Source organism: Gallinula chloropus (genome assembly GCF_964237585.1).
Source record: "Gallinula chloropus genome assembly, chromosome: 1".
NCBI classification, from domain to species: Eukaryota; Metazoa; Chordata; class Aves; order Gruiformes; family Rallidae; genus Gallinula; species Gallinula chloropus.
This window is the reverse complement of record NC_140085.1, coordinates 25,573,407-25,598,111: the sequence shown is the minus strand read 5'-3', so window position 1 is coordinate 25,598,111 and position 24,705 is coordinate 25,573,407. Positions and strand designations below refer to the sequence as shown.

General features: G+C 41.8%; 1 protein-coding gene across 1 annotated transcript in view; it reads left to right on the top strand.

Moving 5' to 3' along the window:
• TRIM24 (tripartite motif containing 24) overlaps window positions 1-21,441 on the top strand; it is a gene marked incomplete at its 5' end in the record, with an annotated part of 63,694 nt that extends 42,253 nt beyond the window's left edge. Inside the window, 11 exons of the mRNA XM_084279091.1 lie at window positions 880-1,145; window positions 1,671-1,835; window positions 3,371-3,550; window positions 5,761-5,893; window positions 11,150-11,222; window positions 12,576-12,744; window positions 13,290-13,603; window positions 16,324-16,456; window positions 17,865-17,939; window positions 19,226-19,375; window positions 20,502-21,441. Coding sequence (XP_084135217.1) covers window positions 880-1,145; window positions 1,671-1,835; window positions 3,371-3,550; window positions 5,761-5,893; window positions 11,150-11,222; window positions 12,576-12,744; window positions 13,290-13,603; window positions 16,324-16,456; window positions 17,865-17,939; window positions 19,226-19,375; window positions 20,502-20,711 — 1,868 coding nt within the window. The 3' untranslated portion in view covers window positions 20,712-21,441. The remainder of the gene's footprint in view (window positions 1-879; window positions 1,146-1,670; window positions 1,836-3,370; window positions 3,551-5,760; window positions 5,894-11,149; window positions 11,223-12,575; window positions 12,745-13,289; window positions 13,604-16,323; window positions 16,457-17,864; window positions 17,940-19,225; window positions 19,376-20,501) is intronic.
• Window positions 21,442-24,705: the final 3,264 nt, after the last annotated feature.

The following is a 24,705-nucleotide window of genomic DNA, read 5'->3' as shown; positions in this document are numbered from 1 at the left end:
GAAAAGCTGTTGCACAGCCTTCTGCAGAACATTAGAAGTTTTAAACTCTGTCATGGAGCATAACTTTCCCTACTTCACTCTTTTTGAAGCAAAGAAAGCATCTTTGTCCTGTACAGTGTGCTATTCCCTCGAATAAAACCAAGCTCTGTTGTAGTTGAAATTCATCTAGAGCAATCGCACTCTTCAGATAAAATCTCTTACACAACATTAATGTGTAAAACCCAACGAGTCTTGTCAAATCTTCTAAGTCAGTGGAGAGAGATAAAACATCTCCTGGAGATGGCCATCACATCCTAGAGTTGGTGGTGTGTAGCAACTGACAGTATCATTTCAGTATTCCATGATGCTGACTCAGAAGCCAGAAAGAATCACAATACTGTTAAGTTTTATAATAAAGTTAAATCGTTTTATCAGATGATTGGATCAGGATATGCTTTCCCATTGAAACTTTGCTCCTGTGCTCTCCTGGAGAAGCCAGGATGCTGTTCTAGGAGTACCCACCTTACAGAGGAGGCTGTAGCACAAGACAATTTGCTAGAGAACGCTGTAGCACAAGACAGTTTGCTATAAAATGGGAAACGTGCAAAATAAATTGAGTCCCCTGTATTTACTGAGAGGGTGGTCGAGCACTGGAACAGGCTCCCCAGGAATGTGGTCACAGCATCAAGCTTGACTGAGTTCAAGAAGCATCTGGACGATGCACTCAGTGCTCTGACTTGGCTGGCCCTGTGTGGAGCCAGGAGTTGGATTTGATCCTTATGGGTCCCTTCCAACTCAGAGTATTCTATGATTCTATGTTTATCCATTCTTTACATTGCAATGATGAACATGATGTAAGAGGAAAACCAGAATTTTGATATTTTATTTTGTTTAAATCAGGTTCTTTGGTAATTGAAGATAAAGAAACTCCACCACATATGCCCAAGAGCCCTGTGATGGAACCAAACTTACAGCCACCAGGCAGCTTACCTTCGAACCAGCTGTCTAAGTTCCCAACACAGATAAGCTTAGCTCAGCTCCGACTCCAGCACATGCAGCAACAGGTCATGGCTCAGAGACAAGCAGCTCAACGCAGAGCAGGTCCAGTGGGTTTACCCAATCCAAGAATGCCAGGAGCCCTGCAGCAACCTCCTGCTTCTCATCACGTAAGTTATGACTATTTCCAGAGAAGACGCTCTTTTTTACTGTGGCACTGAAGGAGGAAGTAAAATAAGTTAAGAAAAAAGGAGGAGTTTAAGTCTAGATGCATAACTTGAGAGCTTTGTCTTTAGCACATGCCTACGTAAATGGGTTAGGGAAGATTTTCTTTACTTAAAATTGATTGAGCTTTTTACACTTGTCTGGCAAAATACCTGGTAGTATTGACCCTATTTTCATTCATTTAAAAAAAATCAAATGGTGTCTAACTATCAATCAAATAGTGCTGAGCTATATATTTTGTTAATTTTTTCAAATGACTAAGAGGTGTCTCTGTCAATAATTTAAAACCATCTACTGGGTTTTGGTTTGGTTTTGACAATGAAAATGCTCATTTAGATAAATTGTCTGGTACTACTTGTTTGCGTCTGATTTGTTAAGAGTTTCAGAAGTCTAAAAGGGCCACTCTGTATCTATTCAATGTTCCAGAAATTTTTACCAGCTAACTTGCAGTGTTGTTTGTTTTCATGCAGGCACCTCCACGCTTGATTCATTTTCAGAACCATAGCCCCAAGTCCAATGGTTCAGCAGTTCCTGCACCACAGATGAGATTTCCCCAAAATCAGAACCTGCCAAGGCAAGCCATAAAGCCCAACCCATTGCAAATGGCATTCTTGGCACAACAGGCTATAAAGCAGGTAGAGTTCCTCTCCCTTTTCACTCGCCACGTAGAAATAAAACATCAAAAGTTCTTCATATCATTTTTTGTATTATGTTTCTAGAGTGCTTTTCATTTAGAACAGAGGTGGTGTTTTTCTCTATGAGAAGATACCCACAGTTTTCATAATGAGGTAACTGTCAAGTTTCTTTTCTTTTGACAGGTCTAAGCAGCTGAGGTGTTAGGGAGTGAGCCACTGTGTGTGCTCCATGGGTGTTTCATTTGCCTGTGTGCTATTGCTGTGATTTCTGACCACTTACACAAACTCAGTGTGGCCATGGCTGTGGTCTGTGCACTGCATTCAGTGAACAGGCAAAAGAGAAAATCCCTCTGTTTAGTGACCTCATTAGGAACCACTGCCACCATTTTCCAGAGTATGCCAATTCTCAACTTTTACAGAAGAGAGAAAAGGAAGTCTGCAGAGAGTAGGGCCTCTTCTGAGTAAGGCTGATCCACACCCAGCTAATGAGTAGTTGAACTGGGGCAGAAACGCAGACTTCAGATGTTTTCTAATGTTCTGGAAGGCAAACAAATTTTTATTATAAAGCATGTTAACACATGAGCTTTTAGATATGTGGAAGGAAAAAGAAAATCTTGTCACTAGAGGTGAGCAGGAAAGAATCGCATGAATCTGATCTGTCACCTTAGAAGTGGAGTAATACCATTCGTGTTCACACTGCTTATAATGTCAGAGAACTAATTCCAACTAAATTGAAGCAAGCTATACAATATCTCAGAGAACCTGTAGTAAGAAAAACTATGTCATTTCTGGCCTCTGAGAGGAAGATCAGCCTGTCTGCAAGCTGTTCTTTCAACTATTTATTTGCATTATCTAGTAATGGCTTTCTGAAACTAGAAACCAGTAAATAGAATGACTGGCTAAACAGGAATTGAGCAGAGCCAAAGTTTGCCTACCATTGCCAGTAAATTCCATTAAAGTAATTGAAAAATGAATATGTCTAAATGAGAAAGAAAATTAGTCTGACTTGAATGCACTTCATATCAAGGTGTTAAGTGTATACATGGGTGGAGATCTGGTCAGCTCTTCAAATTCTTAATCACTTTAAGTTCTGAAGGGAAGCACAACATCAAATTGTTGATGGTGTCCAAGTGACGCTATGGCTGTTTACTTAATAAAGCACTGGAGCAGTTGATAATTCAGCCTGTTATCTGTAATGCTTCTATTTCACTGAAACTGTTAACATTTCTCCCACAACACTGTCAGTACAGCATGAAATATTAATAGGTACTTAACACTGAGATATAGCTTTGCATTTAAGAATTCACATTCATTTCTTCTATTCATAGTTTTCAACTACTTGCCATCTTCCCTTGTCTTGTAGGATTCGTTCTTGAATCAGGTAACTTCAGAGTAAATGAGGGTTTTATGTTTGGATTCAGCTTACTGGACTATGTTCTGTGTTTAACTGCTGAATTAGAACCAGTATATCCAGTAGATGTGATTCCTTGAAAAATAAAAAATCTGAATTATGGATTATCATCTTTTCTTTTTAGTGGCAGGTCGATATTGGACTAAATTCAGCTCCCCTTTCAACTGCCAGCAGCACGACATCTACTCCATCCAGCCCTACAGTGACTAGTGCTGTCGGGTGTGATGGGAAGACATATGGTCCCCATCTGATGGATCTGAGTTCTCCAGTGGGTAGCTCCTATAATCTGCCGTCTCTTCCTGACGTAAGTGTAACATAAGAGCAATGTTTTATGAACTCTATTTTGAACTAAGTTTTAATGGTTGTGAAAAGTAGACACCTTTTAGACTGAAATTCTTCCTCTGTTTGTCAAAATGAGACAGTTCTGGAAAACAACAATGCACAATTGGCTAGGTGTCTCTGGCAATATTCACAGCTGTTCTGGGCGACAGCTGTTAGGCAACTAAGAAAAATAACATTGCAGGTTGTAGTTGTAATTGGACTTGTTTATGTAGATGCTGCACATTTTTCCCCCACTGCCCATGATGTTACTAACAAAAGCAAAGAAGTTAGTTTTGCTCTGTGATTACCAGTGTTCCTGGATAGCACTGGCTTGCTGATAGTATTTCTGGCAATTTTTTTACATTCTTAACTTATATTTCTAACACATTTAAAGAGCGATCTTAGGTAGGTATTAATTGGTGTGCTGGATGTATTCCTTACATGTTTTCCTTTTGATGCTTCTTTTATTCATACATCCTGTACCGTGCCTGTGAGCAGGTGACAGAAGCAGCATCATAAGATCATCTTTCCTTAAGCTTCTAAACTTTTCTTTCATAGTTTCTTCTGATAGGTACATGTTTGTCAGAGGTCCATGTTACAGCTGTTGAGTTTTAGTCAGTTGAATTTATTCTTTCAAGTAACTGCCAAGCCTATTGTTGTGGCCTCAGATTTGTAGATATCTGAAATGCCACGGTTTTCTAGTCATATAACTTGCTGTTACTTCTGGTTTCTGCCCCCCCTCCCCCGGTCTGTTCTCACCACTAAAGTCTCAGATAAAAGGGTTCTGTTTTTCAAACAGAGTACACAGCGTGCAGAGCATCACAGTATCTGTAAGGCTCAAGGTGAGCTGCACACCCTGAGCATGAAACTACTGAGTCTGAGACATTTTAGCGTACTGATTTGTGTGCATTGTATTATTATGAACTCTTCTACTCTACTGCTGGTTAAGTTTATGCCATTAAGATAAATGACCCAAATCACTGTAAATGAGCTGACCCAGCAGAGGCTTCGGTGTCCACTTTGGGTAAGTCTTGCTTATAAATAGAAATTTCAGTGGTCAATGAAGTTGATACCATTGGATTTGTGAGGAGTCTGGATAAGTGAGAAAACTGATAGCAAGATGACCTATTTTGTTATCAAACAGAAAAACTAACACTTCAAAAGGTGGTTTGTTTCTCTGTTACACCAGAATGTCCAATTTTTGCAGAAAATTAGAATGGTAAATTTGGAACCCTTAGGAGTTCAGTTTTCTGTCCTGTTCGCTCTTCGCATTTAAGTCAGTGTGCTTGGCTGTCGTTGTTTTGCCCCAGCCAGCAGCTAAGCATGACACAGTCACTCGCTCGTTCCCTGCCAGTGGGATGGGGGAGAGGATCAGAAGAGTGAAAGTGAGAAAACTTGTGTGCTCAGATAAAGACGGTTTAATAAGCAAAGCAAAATCCACACATGCAAGCAGAGCAAAGCAAGGAATTCCATCACCACTTCACACTGTCAGGCAGGTGTTCAGCCATCTCCAGGACAGCAGGGGTTCATCACATGTAACTGTTACTTGGGAAGACAAAATATGGTGTAACAGCATGTTCCCCCTTCCTCCTGCTTCCCCCAGCTGTATATGCTGAGCATGATGCCATATGGTGTGGGATATCCCTTTGTCATCTGGAGTCACCTATCCCAGCTGTGTCCCCTCACAGCTCCTTGTGCACCCCCAGCTCGTGGAGTGGTGTGAGGAGCAGCAAAGGCCTTGGCTCCATATAAGCACTGCTCAGTGGTAACTAAACCATCCCTGAATTATTAACACTGTTTTCAATGCAAATCCCGAGCAAACCCATACCAGCTACTGTGAAGAAAATAGAGAATAATAGAATCACAGAACATCCTGACCCATAAGGATTGTCAAGTCCAACCCCTGGCTCCACACAGGGCCAGCGAAGTCAGAGCATGTCACTGAGCACATGGTCCAGATGCTTCTTGAGCTCAGTCAAGCTCGGTGCTTGAGTCTGTCCCAGCTAAAGTACAGTGACTTTTTTTAAAGTAACCACCTCATTTTTGGATGCCTGAAGTTAGGTGAAATGCATTTCGGTCTTCACCTCCAAAATAGCATGGGGTGTTTTTTTGTCAGGGTTTCTCTGGGGGTGGGGGCGTTGTTGTGTTGTGTGCCTCCTAGTGCTAACTCCTTCCCCTCTTCCCCACCTTTAGATTGATTGTTCAGGAAACATCACGCTGGATAACGCTGTAAGGAAGGATGGCAGTACAGAGCAGAGTCAGCCAAAACCCCCTTCAAACAGGACTGTGCAGTCACCCAATTCATCGGTGCCATCACCATCACCAGGTATCTCAGATAGTTGGAGTGTGGTGCAATTTTCTGTTTACGTGGTGTAATGGAAAAATCTGATGTGACAGTGTTAGCACTGATACTAGAATTAGGTATTTCCATTTTATATCAAAGATGAAAAATATGTAAAAAAAGGTCAAAGTTGTAGAAATCCTAGGAGGAGGCAAATATGAGACAATACTTTTCGTGAACAAAAGTGGCCAGATCTTAAAAACAGGGTGGGAAAACCAGTAGATTTTAGTAAAATGCATAGAAATCCATAGAAAAATGGCACTCATGGGGGTATACCAAATGAAAACCTAGAACCTGGGATAGGAGAAAAGTATTTGAAAAAGCAAGATGAGATGTAACAGGAGACAGTGGCTACAGATGGTGACTTGGGACATTCAGTTTCGGTATTAGAAGATCATTTTCACTGGAAGGGTAGTGCAGCACTGACAGAAGTTGACCAGAGAAGTTAATTTTCATGGGTAGCTAAATGTAACTTTGAAAGACCTGGTGGATTCCTGTCACCATGCCTGGTGGCCATCAGCAGCTGCTCCCTACTCCCATTTCCTGATCTGACTTGTAGTGAATTTATGCAGGTGTGCCATGTTTGTGAGCTTGGCATGGTGTTCACGTGCTTGGCATGGTGTTCACATGCTTGGGCAGGTTAGCTGAGACAGGTGGATAACGCACTCACAGACAGAAGACACTGCCCACTCTGTCTTGTCAGGCCCAATGCTCAGCAAAACTGTCCTTCACACATCTTTAGACGATATGGTCCCCAGACCTTTGGTGTCTCGCATATCTGGTCCTTAGGCCTCTTCTTACTCACCAGCTTATCTGCCTTAAAGTTTCCTTGCAGACCTCCTGACATCTGCTAGAATTGAATAAGGTATGATTTAACCCCAGGCACCAACTAAGTACCACACAGCTGCTCACTCACTCTCCCCCACGGCAGGATGGGGATAGAGAATTGGAAAGGTGAATGTTAGAGACTTCTTGGATTGAAATAAAGACAGTTTGATAGGTAGAGCGAAAGCCATATGTACAAAGAAAGCAAAATAAAGAATTAATTTATGCCTTTGCATCAGGGTGGTGTGAGAAGCAGAAAAGTCTTTGGCTCTGTAAGCACTGTTCAGTAACAAAAACATCCCTGTGTCATCCACATGTTTTGGCACAAATCCAAACAGCCTAATACCAGCTGCTATGGAAGAAATTAACTCTGACCCAACCAAAACCTCCACTCCTTGTTCCATACCATTTACGTCATGCTCAGGTTCCAGACTGCAATACATCCTCATTAACCACCACTCTCCATTGATATAATAAACAGAAATCATCTTCTTAGTCCAGGGACCACCCCTGTAAAGTGTCCATAAAACGTCCACAAAATCATAGAATTCTAAATGCTTTGGGTTGGAAGGAACCTCAAGATCATCTAGTTCCAACCCCTGCCATACGCAGGGACATCCTCACTAGACCAGGTTATCCAAAGCCCCATCTAACCTGGCCTTAGCCTCATCCCTGGTGGTATTTTGCACAACCTCTCTGGGAAACCTGTTCCAGTGCCTCACCACCCTCATAGTAAAGAATTTCTTCCAATTTCTAACCTAAATCTACTCTCTTTCAGCTTGAAGCCATTGCCCCTTGTCTTATCACTACACTTCCTGGTGAATAGTCCTCTCCCACTTTTCTATATGACCCCTTTAAGTATTAGTATGCCACAATTAGGTCACCCTTGAGCCTTTTCTTCTCCAGACTGAACAAGCCCAACTCTCTCCATCTGTATTCATAGGAGAGGTTCTCCAGCCCCTTGATCTTCTTCATGACCCTCCTCTGTACTTGCTCGAACAGCTTCATGTCTTTCCTGTACTGGGGAAAGAGTCCAAGAGCTGGACGTAGTACTCCAGGTCAGGTCTTACAAGAGCAGACTACAGCGGCAGAATCACCTCCCCCAACCTGCTGGCCTTGATGTTCTGAACACAGCCCAGGACACAGTTGGCCTTCTGAGCTGCTAGTGCACACTGCAGCTCATGGTATAAAAAGGACCGGGATCTCCTGGAGAGAGTCCAGAGAAGGGCTACGAAGATGATTAAGGGCTTGGACCATCTCCCCTATGAGGAAAGGCTGAGTAAGTTGGGACTCTTCAGCCTTGAGAAGAGAAGACTAAAGGGGGACCTAATTAATTAAAGTTTATAATTATCTGAAGCAGGGGATGCAGGGAGAATCAGCCAGCCCCTTTTCAGTGGTCTGTGGGATAGGACAAGGGACAATGGCTGCAAGTTGGAGCACAGGAAGTTCTGCACCAACACGCGGAAAAACTTTTTCACAGTGAGGGTGACAGAGCCCTGGAATAGGCTGCCCAGGGAGGTGGTGGAGTCTCCTTCACTGGAGATATTCAAGACCCACCTGGATGCCTCTCTGAGTGATACATCCTAGGGAGCTGCATTGGCAGGGGGGTTGGACCCGATGATCTCTCGAGGGCCCTTCCAACCCCTACAATTCTATGATTCTGTGATTCTATGTTGAGCTTGTTGATCAGCACCCCCAAGTCCTTCTCAGGGCTGCTCTCAATCCATTCTCCACCCAGCCTGTAGTTGTGCTTGGGATTGCACCAGCCCACATACAGGACCTTACACTTGGCCTTATTGACCTTCATGCAGTTCTCATGGGCCCATCTCTCCAGCCTGTCAAGGTCCGTCTGGATGGCATCCCTTCCCTTCAGTGTGTTGACCTCACCACACTGCTTAGTGTCATCAGCAAACTAGCTGAGGGTGCACCTGATCCCACTGTCCATGTCACCAGCAAAGATATTGCACAATGCTGGTCCCAGTACTGACCCCTGAGGAACACCACTCATCACAGACCTCCATCAGGACACTGAGCCGTTGACCACAACTCTTTGAGTGCGACCATCCAGCCAGTTCCTTATCCACTGTCAAATCCATGTGTCTCCAATTTAGAGACAAGGATGTTGTGATGGACAGCGTTGAATGCCTCTCACAAGTCCAGGAATATCATGTCTGTCATCCTTCCCTTGTCTACCATCTCTGTTACTCCATCATAAAAGGCCACAAGATTCGTTAGGCATGATTTGCTCTTAGTGAAGCTGTGTTGGCTGTCACCAGTTGCTTCCTTATTCTTCATGTGCCTGAGCATAGTCTCCAGGAGGATCTGCTCTATGATCCCACAGAGGTGAGAATACCCACTGAGTTCATTCAGCCCATGATTTTGGGCTCCACCGGTAATGGTGGTCACTCAGGACAGGAGAGGTGATCTGTCACATGAAGTTACTGGGCACCAAAGCCCTTTCAGGTCAGGTGACTGCTGCACTCGCCCTGCTTTCTTCTAAGGCTTGTTCTCCATTGGTTCAGGTGGTTCCTGCCACAGCAACTCCCATAACATCAACTCAAATCCTGGTGGCAGCAATTTAAAGCTATTTCTGTTACAATCTCCACCCCTGGTGCCTTTGGACCAGACCATCGAGTTTAACACTGCTGTGAACTCCTCCTGCTCTGGCTTGAAATGATCGACTGGCTGCAGTCCCTTAGGGGTGAACCTGCTCTGAGTGGAGCCTTATCTATGAGCTGCAGCCTCTCCAGGGGTACACGTGCTGTGACATAGGCTTATCCACAGCCACAGTTGCTTTGGGGTGCACCTGTTCCAGCGTGACCTTCTCCATGGGCCACAGCATTTTCAGAGGCAAACCTGCTCTGATGTGGCCTTACCCACAGCCACAGTCCCTTCAGGAATGAACCTGCTCCAACATGGCCTAACCCATGACTGCAGTCCTTCCAGGGCTGTACCTGCTGTCATGGACTCATCCATGGCCACATGCTGGGAGGTGCTCGAGCATGACTTCATGCACAGCCAGAGATGCTTTGAGGTGCACCTTCTCCAGCATGGTCTTTTATCCTTGGGCCATATTCCCTTCTGCAGCACACCTGCTGTGCCATGGATGTAACCACAGGCACAGATGTTTCGAGATGTACCTGCTTTGGTGTGGACTCCTCCACAGGTCACAGTCCCTTCAGCTGGACTTCACACAGGGCTTCCAGCCTGTCCAGTACAGCAGCACAGAAACAGCAGCGATGCCCTGGCCACGGGCCAGCCCAGGCACGTGGCCGTTGCTGTCATGAGAGTGTTCCCAGGCCCAGCAGAGCGAGACGATCATCAGCAGCACAGCACTGCAGCCACCAGCGAGAGCAGAAAGCAGCTGCTGACGAGCACTGAACTCTACTGTGCAGTAAGGGAAGCAAAGCCCCATGGCAGTCACAGGAGTCTGTCAGTTAATATCTGGCAGCAGTAAGAGCTGTAAATTCGATCTGGCACATTCCAATCAAACATGTCGTTATCTTGAAACCTTTGAGCCCCACATTTTGTGCCAAGACGGACTGTTGTGGTTTAACCCCAACTGACAGCTAAGCACCAGGGGCCTCTCGCTTGCTCCCCCGGCAGGATGGGGAAGAGAACTGGAAAGGTAAAAGTGAGAAAACTCATGTGCTCAGATAAAGACAGATAGAGACAGTTTAATAGGTAAAGCAAAAGCCACACATGCAGGCAGAGCAAAACAGGGAATTCCGTCACCACTTCCCACTGGCAACAGGTGTTTGTTCATTCATTCCCAGGAAAGCAGGACTCCACCTCACGGAGGTGTTACTTAGGAAGACAAATGCCATCACTCCAGACATCCCCTCTTCCTCCTCCTTCCCCCAGCTGTATATGCTGAGCATGACACCACATGGTGTGGGATATCCCTTTGTCAGCTGGAGTCACCTATCCCAGCTGTGTCCCCCCCCAGCTTCTTGTGCACCCCCAGCCTGTACACGCTGGTGGGGTGGTGTGAGGAGCAGCAAAGGCCTTGGCTCTGTGTAAGCACTGCTCAGCAGTAACTAAACCATCCCTGAATTATCAATGCTGTTCTCAGCACAAATCCCAGACGGCCCCAGATCAGCTACTGTGCAAAAACTTAACTCTACCTCACTCAAAATGAGCACAGAAGGTAAGGCAAATCAATCTGCAGTGATGGAGCAGAGGGCTAATCCAGGCAAAGGTACTGACCCATCAGCCTGCTTATATGCAATGGGCCTCTTTAGTTCTTCCTTCTGTTATCCCACGCTGCTTTTCCTCTCACGTATTCAATGAGGTATGGGTTGGTTAAATGATACTGCAGGAGAATTTTTCTCCAGAACCTGTGTACTTCTCTGAGCCATATCTCATACTTGGCACAGACCTGTGTTTTGTTCTAATCTGGTTCTTCTATCCTAGGAGGAGTCAGTGTGACTAACATACATCCTCCAATTCGTTCACCCAGTGCCTCCAGTGTTGGGAGCAGGGAAAGGTAAGGAAAGAGTAACTTCCACCTCCACAGAACACATCTGTTTTTTCTCCCGTGAACGCATATAGAAGTCAGTTTGCCTCACCTTCTCTGTTATCAGACCAGGCCTGGTGGTTATTACAGCACTATTTAAGCATTGTACAAGTAGTGATTTAATTTGTAAAGTATTAAGAACACATCTAAATAAGTATTGACTCTGTAAATACTGGCTAACTTGGTGTTATTAAAAGAATGCCAATTCTGAACCAGGTTTTAAATTCATAAAAAACAGCTGAAGGAAAGAGTTGCATATCAAAAGTCCTCATGAAACTGTGAGTTCAGATTTAAGGAACTGATGTTACAAAGGGGATTATTGAGAATTTTCTGCCATAATACAGTTAGTTAAATGAACAGTAGATATCTACTGAAAGTCTACACAAACCTTTTTATCCCTTAGCAATGGAATATTAATGAACAAATAGATTTGCACAATATTGTTTGAAGAGTGCAAACCCATTAATGTGTTCCAATAAATTAGAGCATACATCTGACATGAAATTAATTTTTCATGCAGAGAAAAATCAGGTGACATTCATCCTACTTGAATTAGAAATGTGGATGCTTTTTAATATAGAATACCTTTTACTCTTCCATTTACATGGTAAATTCTGTGAAGGACACAAACTGTTTAAATGTTTGCCTGAAGAGTCTTTTACTTGCATTTAAAAATCACAATTCTAGCTGCTGCTGCTTGATTTCATTTTATTAGATTTAAAATTCTTCATTATTATAAAAAAAGTAATAGGCTGGAATGCTTTAGTTTAGTTGTTCATTCTCATCCTATTGTGACATGAAAAAAGACATCGACTTCTAAAAGTAGGGTCCCAGTTTTGGTAGAGCTGTAAGGCTGTAAAACTCTTAACAGATAATGTAAATATGTGTTTTATTTGGTTTGTTTGCTTTTGTGGGTTACAGTGATTGGTTCAAATCAGGAGAAACACTGTCCTTCCACAAAATACAGCTGCATCTCTTCTGAAGTGGGTTAGTTTTCAGTGGAAGTTCTTTTTTTGTGTATGACCTAAAAGAAATAGAGATTATTTACAAATCTTGCACTAATGGGAAGTAAAACCATGAGTAATTCTCCAGTTCTGGAACTGTGCCGTTACAGTTTTCCCTCTTGTAATGCCTTTTAAATATACATGAAAGGAAAGAGGCTTGGATGCTGTATTCTCTAGAAGTAATACTGTTGTGCTCAGGATTCGGAGAAGCAAAATGGATTAGCATCATCCTGAGGTCTCAGAAAACATCAGTGTACAATAGGTGTCCAGTTCTGATTCTTTAATTTCTTTTTGTCCTGCCTCTTTCTCTCATTTGCAGTTCTGGCTCCTCCAGTAGGCCACCAGGAGCTGATTCCACACACAAAGTTCCGGTTGTCATGTTGGAGCCCATCAGAATTAAACAGGAGTCAAGTGCACCAAATGAGAACTTCGATTTCCCAATTGTTGTAGTGAAGCAAGAAACGAATGAGGAATCCCGGCCTCGGAATGTAATCCTAAGTTATAAAGATCTCCTTTCTCTTTTTAGTGGAGGGTATTTTGCAGTTATGGGGAATTAAATATTTTGTTAATGCTCTTGGGGAATTTTTCAGGGGAAAACTAAAATGCTAAGTAAAAGGAAGAGGTAAAACTCAAAATCAGACTAATTCTCCTGCCAGTTTAATTAATTAACTGGTGCTATCAGACTGCTTTTATCCATTGAAAACCTGGGAAGGCAGGAAATAGCTTGCAAACATCAAATTTTCATGTGGTGCTAGGAGGCATTTCTGATCATAGTGTGCTAATATACATAAATGTGGCTGCTAGACTTTTGGGCCATCAAAGATTAGTTTTTCATTAGAGGAGCAGTAAAGAGCCTTTCACAGCTAATTTCTTGTGTTTAGTTGCCTGATGCTCTAACAAAACGGTAAGTAATTTTTGCACATGTTGCAAGGTGTATAGCTGATTGCACATGGATTTGTTATTCAGGCCAGTTGTTGGGGTCATGTAGATTCTCAAAATATTATAATCTGGCTTCCTTTGTTTCTTCCTGCAGGCCACCTTTCCAAGAAGCATACTGACTTCGTTGCTGTTAGATAACAATCATAATTCCACTTCTGATGAAGCTGTCTTAAGAACAGATGCACCAGACAGCACAGATGATCAGCCAGGGGTGCTGCAGGAGAACACATCCGGTGGGAAGACAGGATGGATTGGCCCGTCCCACACTGGGGAGGGCAGGAAAGAGGATGATCCCAACGAAGATTGGTGTGCTGTATGTCAAAATGGAGGGGAGCTCCTTTGCTGTGAGAAGTGTCCCAAAGTATTCCATCTTTCTTGTCACGTCCCTACATTGATGAGCTTTCCAAGGTAATTATCACCACTGCAATTCCATCTAAACTTGCATTAAAAGACATAAGCTTTGTGTTGTGAAACCCAGTACAAGAAACTTGAGCCTCGCAGGGAGCAGTGTCATCTTCAAAGGCTTGAATCCAGAGGTTTTATTAACTGATGAAGATTTGAATTTGCATTGAGCCGCCAGTTTAACTTTACCTGCAGCAACCATAATGAAATCTTCACTTATTTGGCAATTAAGCAAGATCACTTACATCCAGGGCATCTGTTATTAAAATTGAGATACAGAATTAGCAGTCTGTCATAAAATGTTTTAGGGTTGACATAGAAGATGTATGCTTCTCTAATAATTAAAAAAATAATGAAAAGTCTAACTTAATAATGTTTTAAATATCCAGGTGTGGGATGTAGTGACCAACATCTTTGTTGTGTCTTTTTCAGTCTTGAAAGAAGCAATAGGCTTTCTTGAGTGGCATTTACAAAACAACTACTCTGTTTCTTGATTTTAAAAATATGGTTTTAAATACATTGTTGTTGTAAGCATTACTGGCATTTGCTCCTGGAATGAGTGTCTTGGATGAAACTAAACGGCATTTTGCAGTGTTCCAGTTTGGAAGCGCCATGCAATAAGCTTATTAGTATTAAGGGATAGAAACGTCATAGCATGGGCATTGTTTACTGCCTGTGTAAATATTAGGGGGTTTTATTAAATATCAGCATAGTTTGCTGGTGTAAAACATTGGGATAGCAACATATTTAGTACATTTATCATCTCTCAAGTACATGTCTGGAAGCATATCTATTTTTAAAATGTCACTAGAAATGCCACATGAAATGTTTCTTTTACCTTTTAAAATCTTCAAATTACACTTTAGGGTTTTTTAAAAATAAAACGATGCCATGTTACACCTTTGTGCCATAAGCAAAACCCAGCAAAGTTACAGTAAGCACATAAACTAATAAACATTTGTGCCTTTCCAACAACAAAAAATAATCTTTAAGCAGGTAGGTAACAAGGCTCTGTTTCTATTTAAGTTAAAGCTTCAGAAAGAAGTCTTTAAATTTCTCTTTTTTTTATTGGATCATTCTGTGGAAACTGAGATTATGATGTCTGGGGGCAAGGAGCGAAAATCAACTTTTCTGACTAGTGTTCAGATCTGTAAAGGTGCTCATTAACACAAGTGCACTTCAGAACCACAGTTATCTTTAATTTCTTGCCTGGCTTCAGATATATCAGGTTTTTATTTTCATCTTTGTGGGTTTTTGTGCTGTGGGGTTCTTTGGTTTGATTTTATTTGTTTGTTGGTTGGGGGTTTTTTGGGAGGGTAGATTTATACACACACCAGCTGTAAGAGTCAGCTTCACAAACTTTGGTCCTTCAAACACACAAAATAATGCCTTTATTATTATGTCAGCAGTGTCAGCCTACCTCTTTTATGATTGCCTTCTGTTCCTGCTTCAGGTGGATAGAACAATTTCCCCTATAGATTACAAAGTCACTGCATCTTTTTCCTTCACTCCAAGCCACCACACTTCCTGATTCTTGGCTGTTTAAATGCATCATTCCTCCATCTTTCATGTGTTTCCTGTTTTCTTGTATCATAAGATCTTTAGATCATGGCTTGTATCTGGTTTTCTGTATCTACCACATCGTGTCCAGGCACAAAGGTGACAGTCACATAAATAGCTCCAGCAAGATAGTGGAAGGTAAAAGTCTCTTTGAAGGACAATGCCCATTATTCACTGCTCTGTGTGTGCCCAACTACCAGACAGTAGAAATCTTCAGATTACTCTAAAAACTTTTTTAAGTTGGAAAGTCTCCTGCCTTACTGTGGAAATGAGCTAAAAGGTGCTGCAGAAACTGTTTCCCATTTACAAAGATCTTCTTACTACAACGCACATCTGAGTAAATACACATGGTTAGATCTCATAACTGGTTATTTTGCTGCATTCTGGCTACTACATAAGAAGTACAATTCAGCCCTCTGGTGGTTACCTGGCTCTCTGCAAGCACATGAGTTTCTTCATTTGTGCAGAACTATGTTAAAACCAGACTCATTTCATAGGTTTCTCAAAACCTCGAGGCTCACAAGTTGTATTAGAGAAGCAGTGAATGTAGTTTGCAAGAAATAATTTTGACGTAGTCTTACGCTGATGTTTAAATCTGTAGGATTTTCCTAGATCAGCTGATATTGGGGAGCATTTGAAAGTTTTTAAAGGAGTGAGGGATTTCCAGTTTTCAAAAAAATCTTGTCTAGATAAATCTATAAGGAATAGTAATATGCTGCAAATTAAGCCGATAGAGAGAATATATACTTCTCACAGTATAAGACTAGCACTTTTCCTTCTGCTCAGCCAATATGATTGATTCAGGCTCTCTGTGGTTAGGAAACAAAACTCTTAATGGTGCTTTGCTTGAATCCTACAAGCTCAGGTGAAAAATCTCAGTACTGACAAAGGTACACACCCTTTGTTGTGACAAACCATTTTCTTGTTAGGAGACCATGGGTGACACCAATGCCATTGAAAAGGAAACAAAGTTCCAATAAAGCATTTTTTGCCAGCAGTCTCTGCCTTTTGCAGCACTGAAAAAATCCACCACAAACAGAATAACACATGATGAACAAACCTGACCACCATATGCAGCTGTGAGGAGCTGAGCCAGAAATGTGTGGAAAGCCTTTTGTCAAGAGTGTGCTGTCACTGAGGTCAATGTTTCTGTCTGTCCTTTTTAGTGGAGAGTGGATTTGCACGTTCTGTCGGGATCTGTCCAAGCCAGAAGTTGAATATGACTGTGATAAACCTGCTCCAGGCTCTGAAAAGAGAAAATTGGAAGAGGCTGTGGGTTTGGCACCAATAGACCGCAGGGTGAGGATAAAATGAGCACTGTCGTGCTGCCGCTTGTATGCTGAAGTCACGGGTTTCAGAGTGTATGCAGCTTTTTAAAAGTGATGGTAAAAAGGAGAAATAACTTTATTAATAAAGCTCAGAGATCGTAGCAGCCTTTGTGTAAACATGCTGAATGACACGTTCTGAATCTGAGATGGGGTTGTGGGCTGGTGCTCTGAAGTGGGACTGTCTTCTAGGAATTACCAAGGGCTGTTTTTAGCAGAGCTGTCATATGCTGTGACGTTGCATTGGGACTGGTTTTTTTTTTTTCTTCGTGCTTTCCAAATTTGGCATAGAATGACATTATCAGTTGATGGGTTTAGGCTTTAAAGCACTTTGTCAACATCCTTTGTAAAAATTAAGATCAATTTCACAATGAAGATACACAGAGATGGCATACTGACCCTGAAGAGATTAACACAAGTCTCTGGGGATAACTGCTGTCTGTCTTGCAGCTTTGAATATTCTGGTGGAAAACCTACAAAGCAGGCAGTGGGACTTCAATTTTTGTTTTTCCACTTAAAGCCCAGACTTAAAAAATTTGTGCCTCTGAGCTTGATACAGTCTTTTGAATACTGGGGGGGAGGGGGAGGTGGGATGGGTTATTTTTCTTATTTCTTTGTAGTTGTTTTATTACTGTACAAAACTTTTTAAAGCAATTTTGACCTGCATTAGAAACTTTCAGTAGTGTTTACTTGGTTTGTGTAAATACACTTAAATTAGTATTTCATCTGGGGTCTTAGCCTACCTGTAGAGCCATTATTTACATGTGCTACTATCTAAAAGGAGAACAGCTAGCTCTGCATTTTGTTCTAAGTCTAAGTTACAAAAATGTAAGCTTTAAGTCCTGTAGATACTGTGATAAAGAATCAGCAAGCATAGTATCACACAAAACTATTCTTAGAATCTCTTTCAAAGCTCAAGATCCAGTTTAAAACATTGGGATACACAAAGAAAAGATATTCCTTCCTGCTGCTAACTGCAAAGCCCACAGGGCTTTTTGTTTCAGAGCCATTATTCCCAGATCAGGAAAAATATTACTGCTATCTCTGAATATTTACAAAGCACTAAGAGCCACACATCCTTTTCAGTCCCTGGAATGTCTGCTGTGCTCAGAAATGTTGAATAACTCCGTTAGTAACTGCATGAGATTTCGTAGCATGCGTTTGAGAGTTGATAATGACTTACCAGTTGCAGGGGAAGAATACTGTAAGCTGCCAGCTCTGACAGTTAATCGTGCTTCCACACATAGTTTGTGTGCTCACTTCCCTGCTCAGGGGTTGGGGGAGTAGGGAGCATCTGTTGGGTGTTTGTGTGGTTTGTTATTTTGGAACAAATCACGTAGGATTCTCTCATTACTTGGGGCTCTCTTTTTTTCTTGATGCAGAAGTGTGAAAGGCTGCTGCTGTACCTCTACTGTCATGAAATGAGCCTTGCTTTTCAGGATCCAGTTCCTCCCACTGTATGTACTTAATATCTTCCCGTTTTATGTTAGTGGTGTAATTGCCATGTTTCTAATGGTGTTTTTATGTCCTATCACGGTCCATTTTGGGAAGGCAAGTTTCACAGACCTTGAGTGTATTAAATGCTTTTAACTTTATTAAAACTGTTTGAAAGGGAGTTAAAAGTTGAAGCATTGGGTTTGAAGGGGATTTTCTGGTAAAACTCCTCAAGAACTTATTTTACTTAATACTTTGAAAATAGACACAAAAAGTTCTAATGCTGTCTGCTGATTTCACAATGCTGATACCACTAAAAAGATTAATTGTATGTGGTTTTGTTTTTTTTTTCCTTAAATCACCCAATTTTCAGAAATACAGTACTCCATAGTACTAACATGAAAATAAATTTCTTACTGTTAGCTTGAAATTCAAAAAGGTGAACAGTACGTGGGTGCACTAGAAGTCCAGAGATACACAAAAGTATTACCAGGGTGATCAGGTGAAAAGTAGCTCTTCTTTGTTCTTCAGGGCAAGTCAATGAGAAAAGAATTCATCAATAAGTAATGTGCTCTTATGCACACTTTTTATTCTATTTGACTAAGAATTATTCTTTTGAAGAACATTCCACTGAGTTTAATAACACGAAAGGGCCCAAGAGATTAATTAATTAATCATATGATGGTCATGTATTACTAAATTCAAGTATTACAGCATTTCTTTCAAAATGTGGATCAAATTAGGAAAAATAGTATAAAAATACTGTCATTGGATTTTCTATCTTATTTTCTAATTTCCAGTTCTTTCTAAAGAACAAAAATACCTTAAAACTACAGTTTAAGATGCCCAGATCATGTCTGAAATTTTCCATTGTTTCCAAGGACGTATTTCATGACCAAAATTAATTTTAAGTAACCCATGTACCATCTCCATTTGGGTGGGTTGTCAAAGTTGTTATACAGTAGTCTTGAGAGTGAAACTTTAATAGGCAGTTCACTTGACTACATCCAAAAATAATGCCCAAATTGCTTGCTCTATGATATGTAGTCGATGTAGGTGAGGTTTTTCTTGTTTTTCTTTTATTTTAAAGTAGGCATGGGGAAGGGTATGCTTTAGCCAGCAAATCTAGCACATGCCACACTTATTCCAGAAGCTATCTGTGTATATGTTAAAAGTACAGTTTCCTGTCTTCGAATTTTCTTTGAAGATGAGACTAGATCTTGCCCTCTCCCTTAGAGCTAAATATTTATAAAACAGTAAGTAATGGACATAGATGCATTCAGGTAAAAATATTTATTTTTCCATTTAGGTTCCTGATTACTACAAAATTATCAAAAAGCCTATGGACTTGTCAACCATCAAGAAAAGACTCGAAGTCAACAATTCATTCTACACAAAGCCGGAAGATTTCGTGGCTGATTTCAGGCTGATTTTCCAAAACTGTGCTGAATTTAATGAGGTTAGAAAAGTAAATATTTCATCTGGTTTTGTAAGCTCAGGTGCTTTCAGGAAATATGTAGCAGGGGTAGAACTCACCACACATGAATTTATTGTATTAAATTTATTTTGATGATCCTGCTGAAGTGAAAACATAGCGCTCACTTGAAACGAGTGTGGTGTTAGATGGCTATGCTGGATAGATCTTCTCACAGAAGGGAAGAGGATTGTAAGAAACATGCTTGCTGCATGGCAGGACAGCAGGTAAAATCAGGGCAATTACTTGTCAGGGAGGTTAATGGTGGGCATTTGAATTAACAATTGGTTTAATCCTCCTTGCCTCAACTCTGAAATCCAGTGGGACTTTGATTCTGGGAGGTCTGTACTCACTCTTGTGATTTCTGGTTATGTGATGAGTGCATATGGCACATAAGGGCAATATTCCCACTGCACATAAGGGCACACCAGGGGAAAAAGGGGTGCTGGTACTGAGTGGACCACAGGTTAAGCAGGAATTACACTGGGAATAAAGACCTCACTAGGGTCCTCATGCAGTCACCCCTGATAGCAGGGAATACTTTCTGCCATGGTGACCGCTGCTTCAGGAAACTGATCAGCCATGGTGGCTGCAAATGACATTAGGGCTGCCTAGTCTTAGGTTACTACAAACATCATCTATCCTAGTAGTGTCTTCACTGTAATTAAAGACCTGTAAGCTAGAGAAATCCTAGCATTTGAAGCAGTTGTTCTAAACACTTTTTAGACCCTGAAGGCATACCTATATATTTCACAGCATAACCCAACCTTGGGGTTTGTTTAGTTTGGTGTTTGGTGTTTGGGGGGGTTGTTTCCACCACCATCAGGATTTAAGAGCTTACAGAGTGTCTTCATCTAGCTTTCAGAACCCAGGCAGTGTGGCTTTTGCAGTTGGCATCTGTGGTAATCCACCAGAGAGAAAAGTCATTGGGGGTAGTGGCAAAAAAGAAATGTACCCTCGCCCTGTTTTGGAGGCTTGTGTTTCACAGGGGCTGTTCTTGCTGCAGATTCATTAGTGGTAGTTTGTAAGAGCACCTAAAATGAATGTGATCCAAGTGTAAAGCTATTTTATGAGGCACTGGTTAATTCAGTGTTGTTAATTCACCCAACAGCCTGATTCAGAAGTGGCTGATGCCGGCATGAAACTCGAGGCGTACTTTGAAGAACTTCTAAGGAACCTTTATCCTGAGAGAAAGTTCCCTGTACAACCCAACTGCCAGAGTGAAAAGGATCATCCAGAACTTACTGACGACTCGGATGAAGACTTTGTACAGCCCCAGAAAAAACGCCTCAAAGGAGAAGACCGTCAAGTGCTTAAATGAGCCACACATGTTACTACGGAACGTTTTTTAAAAACTAAGAATATTTATCACTGTTAATTGTGAAAAGAAGAAGAATCATGACTGCTTTGACTTGTAGGTTTGTGAATATTTGCTAGACTTTCTACTCCTTGTCCGAAACACAAATCTAATGGAGATCAAGGCATGTGGACTGCTTCTCTGAAGTTCCAAACTTCCATTGTAATTCTGGAGCAGCGCAGAAACTGCCATTTGTGTGGAGTGACAGCTGTTTAACTTTGCTTTGAGGAAGAAAAGAAGTTTGTATAGAATTGAACTTTAAACCATTACATGGCTTCAACATGTGGCTTTCTGAGTTAGAAGGAAATGTGATCTCACCAGACTTTATAATTTTACCAAAGGCATGTGGCTGGCCATAATTTGATTTCTTTGTACTGTACTTAACACAAGCCATGAAAACAGATGGTGTAATATTATTGTCCTGCAATACTGACTGGTACAATGAAAGCGTAGTTGCCCCCAAAGAACTTATTGGTAACTTTAAAATGTAAGGGGAGAGTGTATTAAAAATAACTTTAAAAAAAAAAAAAAGGAAAAAAAAATTGTTTTTAATGGAGGATGTAAAGGACAGAATACTGTGTTTTGCACCATTTTTCTCACCAGCAGCAAGAAACAATGGTACCACTGTACTGTTTTGTTTAACAGGTGTCTCAAGTTTGATGTACCTCTGTTTAATTGAGTTGATGGCAAAGTCTCGAGGGGAAAAATGTTTGCTTCCAACTGTCAAGTCAGTCTTTGTGTATGTTTGGGGGTGGGAAATCATCCTTTCTGTCCACAAGTTCGTGGTGTTGTTCCAAATTTCTAGATATGTTGTTGTCAGAACGCAGTTATTCACTTAGAAGTACATGAGTTTGAAGAGGTGGAGAAAAAGCTACTGCTCCTCAGCCCTTCATCTGCCCATCTTAAATCACCAGAAGGTGAGGACAAATGACCTTCTTCTGTCTACTTCCCAGAAGTATTGACAACAATATAGGTGTTGTTTCTGCTCTGAGAAATGCAGAGTTAGAGACATATTTGCCTATGGTTGCTCCAGGCAGTGGTTTTTACTCTTCATTTATGTAATGGTAAATGAAATCTGAATTTTTGGGAGAGCGGGTAGTCTTTTGGATTAATTGAGCTCTGATTGTGCCAGGATTTTGCAGATGGAATTGTGAAGACATCCAAGTGTACACAAGCCCACCTTTGACTTGCAGCGTGGTGCTGATGTGGTACTGTGGGTAGGTCACAGAAGGGCTGCTTGTGTCTCCCTGCTGCATTCATGTGCAATGAAGAAAAGGCCCTTGTGGCTTCTCAGCAGATGAGAGGCTACTCACCTGCCTTTGGCTTAGGGTGGCACTGCACACTTAAACGTGTGCAGTGCCCTCTTTCCCTGCAGCAGAGGCAGACCAGAACATGTGCCTGTGAAGCACAGGCCTAAGACATAAAGAGGCACTGGCATTGCAGCGTTGAAGTCTTAAAGATCTAGCTGTGCATAAAAGTCGAGGTACTGCGTCACCAAGTTTAACAGTGCTTCCAGAGGAAGGTGCCCTGTGTTTCTCTGGACTGGTAGGTTGCAAGCACAGATTTATTAGGAGGCTTAGTGTGTTTAGAGGTGAAGTTAGACACCTACACAACTTCACACTCAAGTTCTTCTCCCAGTGGAAAATTCTGGGGAGAGGGGTGTGCTCCTGCAGCCCAGCTACTTATCTGTCTGAAAGCTGTCTGAAAACGTCTCTGTTTAAATTATCCACTGGAAATATGTGACTTGCTTTTCTTTTTGTGGTCTTGAATGTCACCCTCAATCTAAGAATCTTAAGAAGGGTTAGAGATGTTAAATTCAACTAATGCAGATGGAAATGTGCACAAAAAGTTGAGGAATGCTCTTTAAAAAAACAAAAGTCCTGTATTCTTTCAAGCTGCTACAGCAAAGACCGTATCTACTTTGTCTGGTTCCCCCCACCCCCAGACTTGGCCTCAATCCACTGAAGGGTGGCAGCTTTCCATTTTTGGGGGTGATTTTTTTGTTGGTTTGGGTTTGGGGCATTACTAATGATGCTATTAGTAAAGTCACCATCTCGCTTCACGGGACAGGTAGAAAGCATCTTTTTATTGAGTCATAGAAAAGGGAATGTCCCTGAGAAATGTGCCATTTGTCTGTACAAGTCAGAGCTCTTACACTGGTCAGTTACCATTTCCATCACAAAAAAATATTATGGAGAAGCAATCAACATCAAATGCAGCTGACAGGAAATGACAGATTCCAAAGGTTTATTTTCCTTTCCTATCCAATCCAACATCAAACACTCGCTTTCATTTTACTTGCTAAAAAGGGGAAAGAAAAAAAAAATACATAAAATTAATAAAATGCACATGAAAGTCGAAAGAAATGGATACAGGGGGAAATAATACACATTTGGCTATGTCCAAAATGTCTCGCCTCTGCTAAGCAATCCCCCTGACTGCTTTGAGAGTGGATGGATGCTGCCCTAATCCAATGTTACTTACATGCTTTTTATTTAATTGGCTTGTTTAGACCTGGTTTAAGGAACACATCTATTGCCTGGAGCCCTAGGACTAAATATTGCCATGATAAAAGATTTTGTACCTCTTGTATTTAAATTCTTGTGTGGCTGGAACGTGTGAGGCCCTTGGACAATACATTCAGCAGTTGTGATTCAGCGAGCCCTGAGTGGCTACCTACTCAATGAAATGGCCATAAGAAGTAGCAAGCTGCATTTAAGATCTAATGGTGGCTTCTCTGAGCACACAACTTGTTCTGCAGACTTCTATTTTTCTGTCCTCTTCTGACTTCTATTTTTCTGTCCTTTTGATTTGTGCACGTGAAGGCCAGCAGCTGGAGCTTGTAAGTCTTATTTGTAGCAAGGAGGATAATAATGCCTTTTGAGTTCAGTCCCCAGGAAAAGGGGGGATCCCATTAAGGAATCATTACACTCCCATTTATCTCTACCACTGTTAGCCAAAGTTAATCCAACTGTAGCTGAATCAAAGCTTTCCTTTAATGTCTGAAGCAGTTTTAATGAAGTGTTTTCCTTGGTAATTATTGTAAATCCAACTATTTGAAGGCATAAGTGCCTCTCTGGCCTCTGTGTATGGGGTTGAATTTCCCACAGGGGAAGAATAAGTTGCTTTGACCGCTTCCTTACTTAAATGTGATTAATTTTCTCCCCAGTCTTTTACAGAATATCATATAGATATTTAAAATGGCATAAAATCCAACAACAAGGATTTATTAAAGACAAGCATTTAGGGAAGCAGGCAATAATTAATCTGATGCTTTTCTGAAAGCCCTGAGGTTAACTGTCCTGTGTGCCTTGGGGAAACCTTAGCAGATGTGCCCTGGTGAAGTTCAGCATGTTAAGAGTGTGTGTATACGCAATACGTGGAGGGGTGTGTGTGTGGGATGCCAGGTCTGGTTCTGAAGCTGACATAAAACAGTTTGATCAAACATCTGCCTTGCTCTAGCCTGCTGAAGAACGTGGATTGTTTAGCTCATGGTCTTTTGGTTCATACAGGTGACACTGCAGAGTAACATGCAGTGTGCTGTGGGCAAGCTGGATGTGTGGTGTAAAAACTTCATGTGGAGCTGACAACTTACAGGACTGCTCACCACCTCCTGCGATGACACTGGTGCGACTTGTGCGTGGCAGGCTGTCTGAATGTAAACTTCCCCCTTTGTGCTTGTGCTCAGTGTTGTGGCTGATGGCTTGTAGGAAACACTAGCCACTAGCTGATGAGGGGCTGAGGCAGTTGGGGCTTTTGACTTGCAGTTGATGAAGAAACGGCTTTAGTAGTTCATCTGCAGCCCTCTCTCCCTGCAGCAGAGGCAGACCAGAACGTGCACCTGAGAAGCAGCAGCTTCGAGTCAGGATCATTGTGAAGGGGCTTGTACTGAAGCTGTTGGCTGAAGCTGACATGCTGGCATGGGGGAGTGGGGCTAGGACAGCCACTTCTGCTTTCT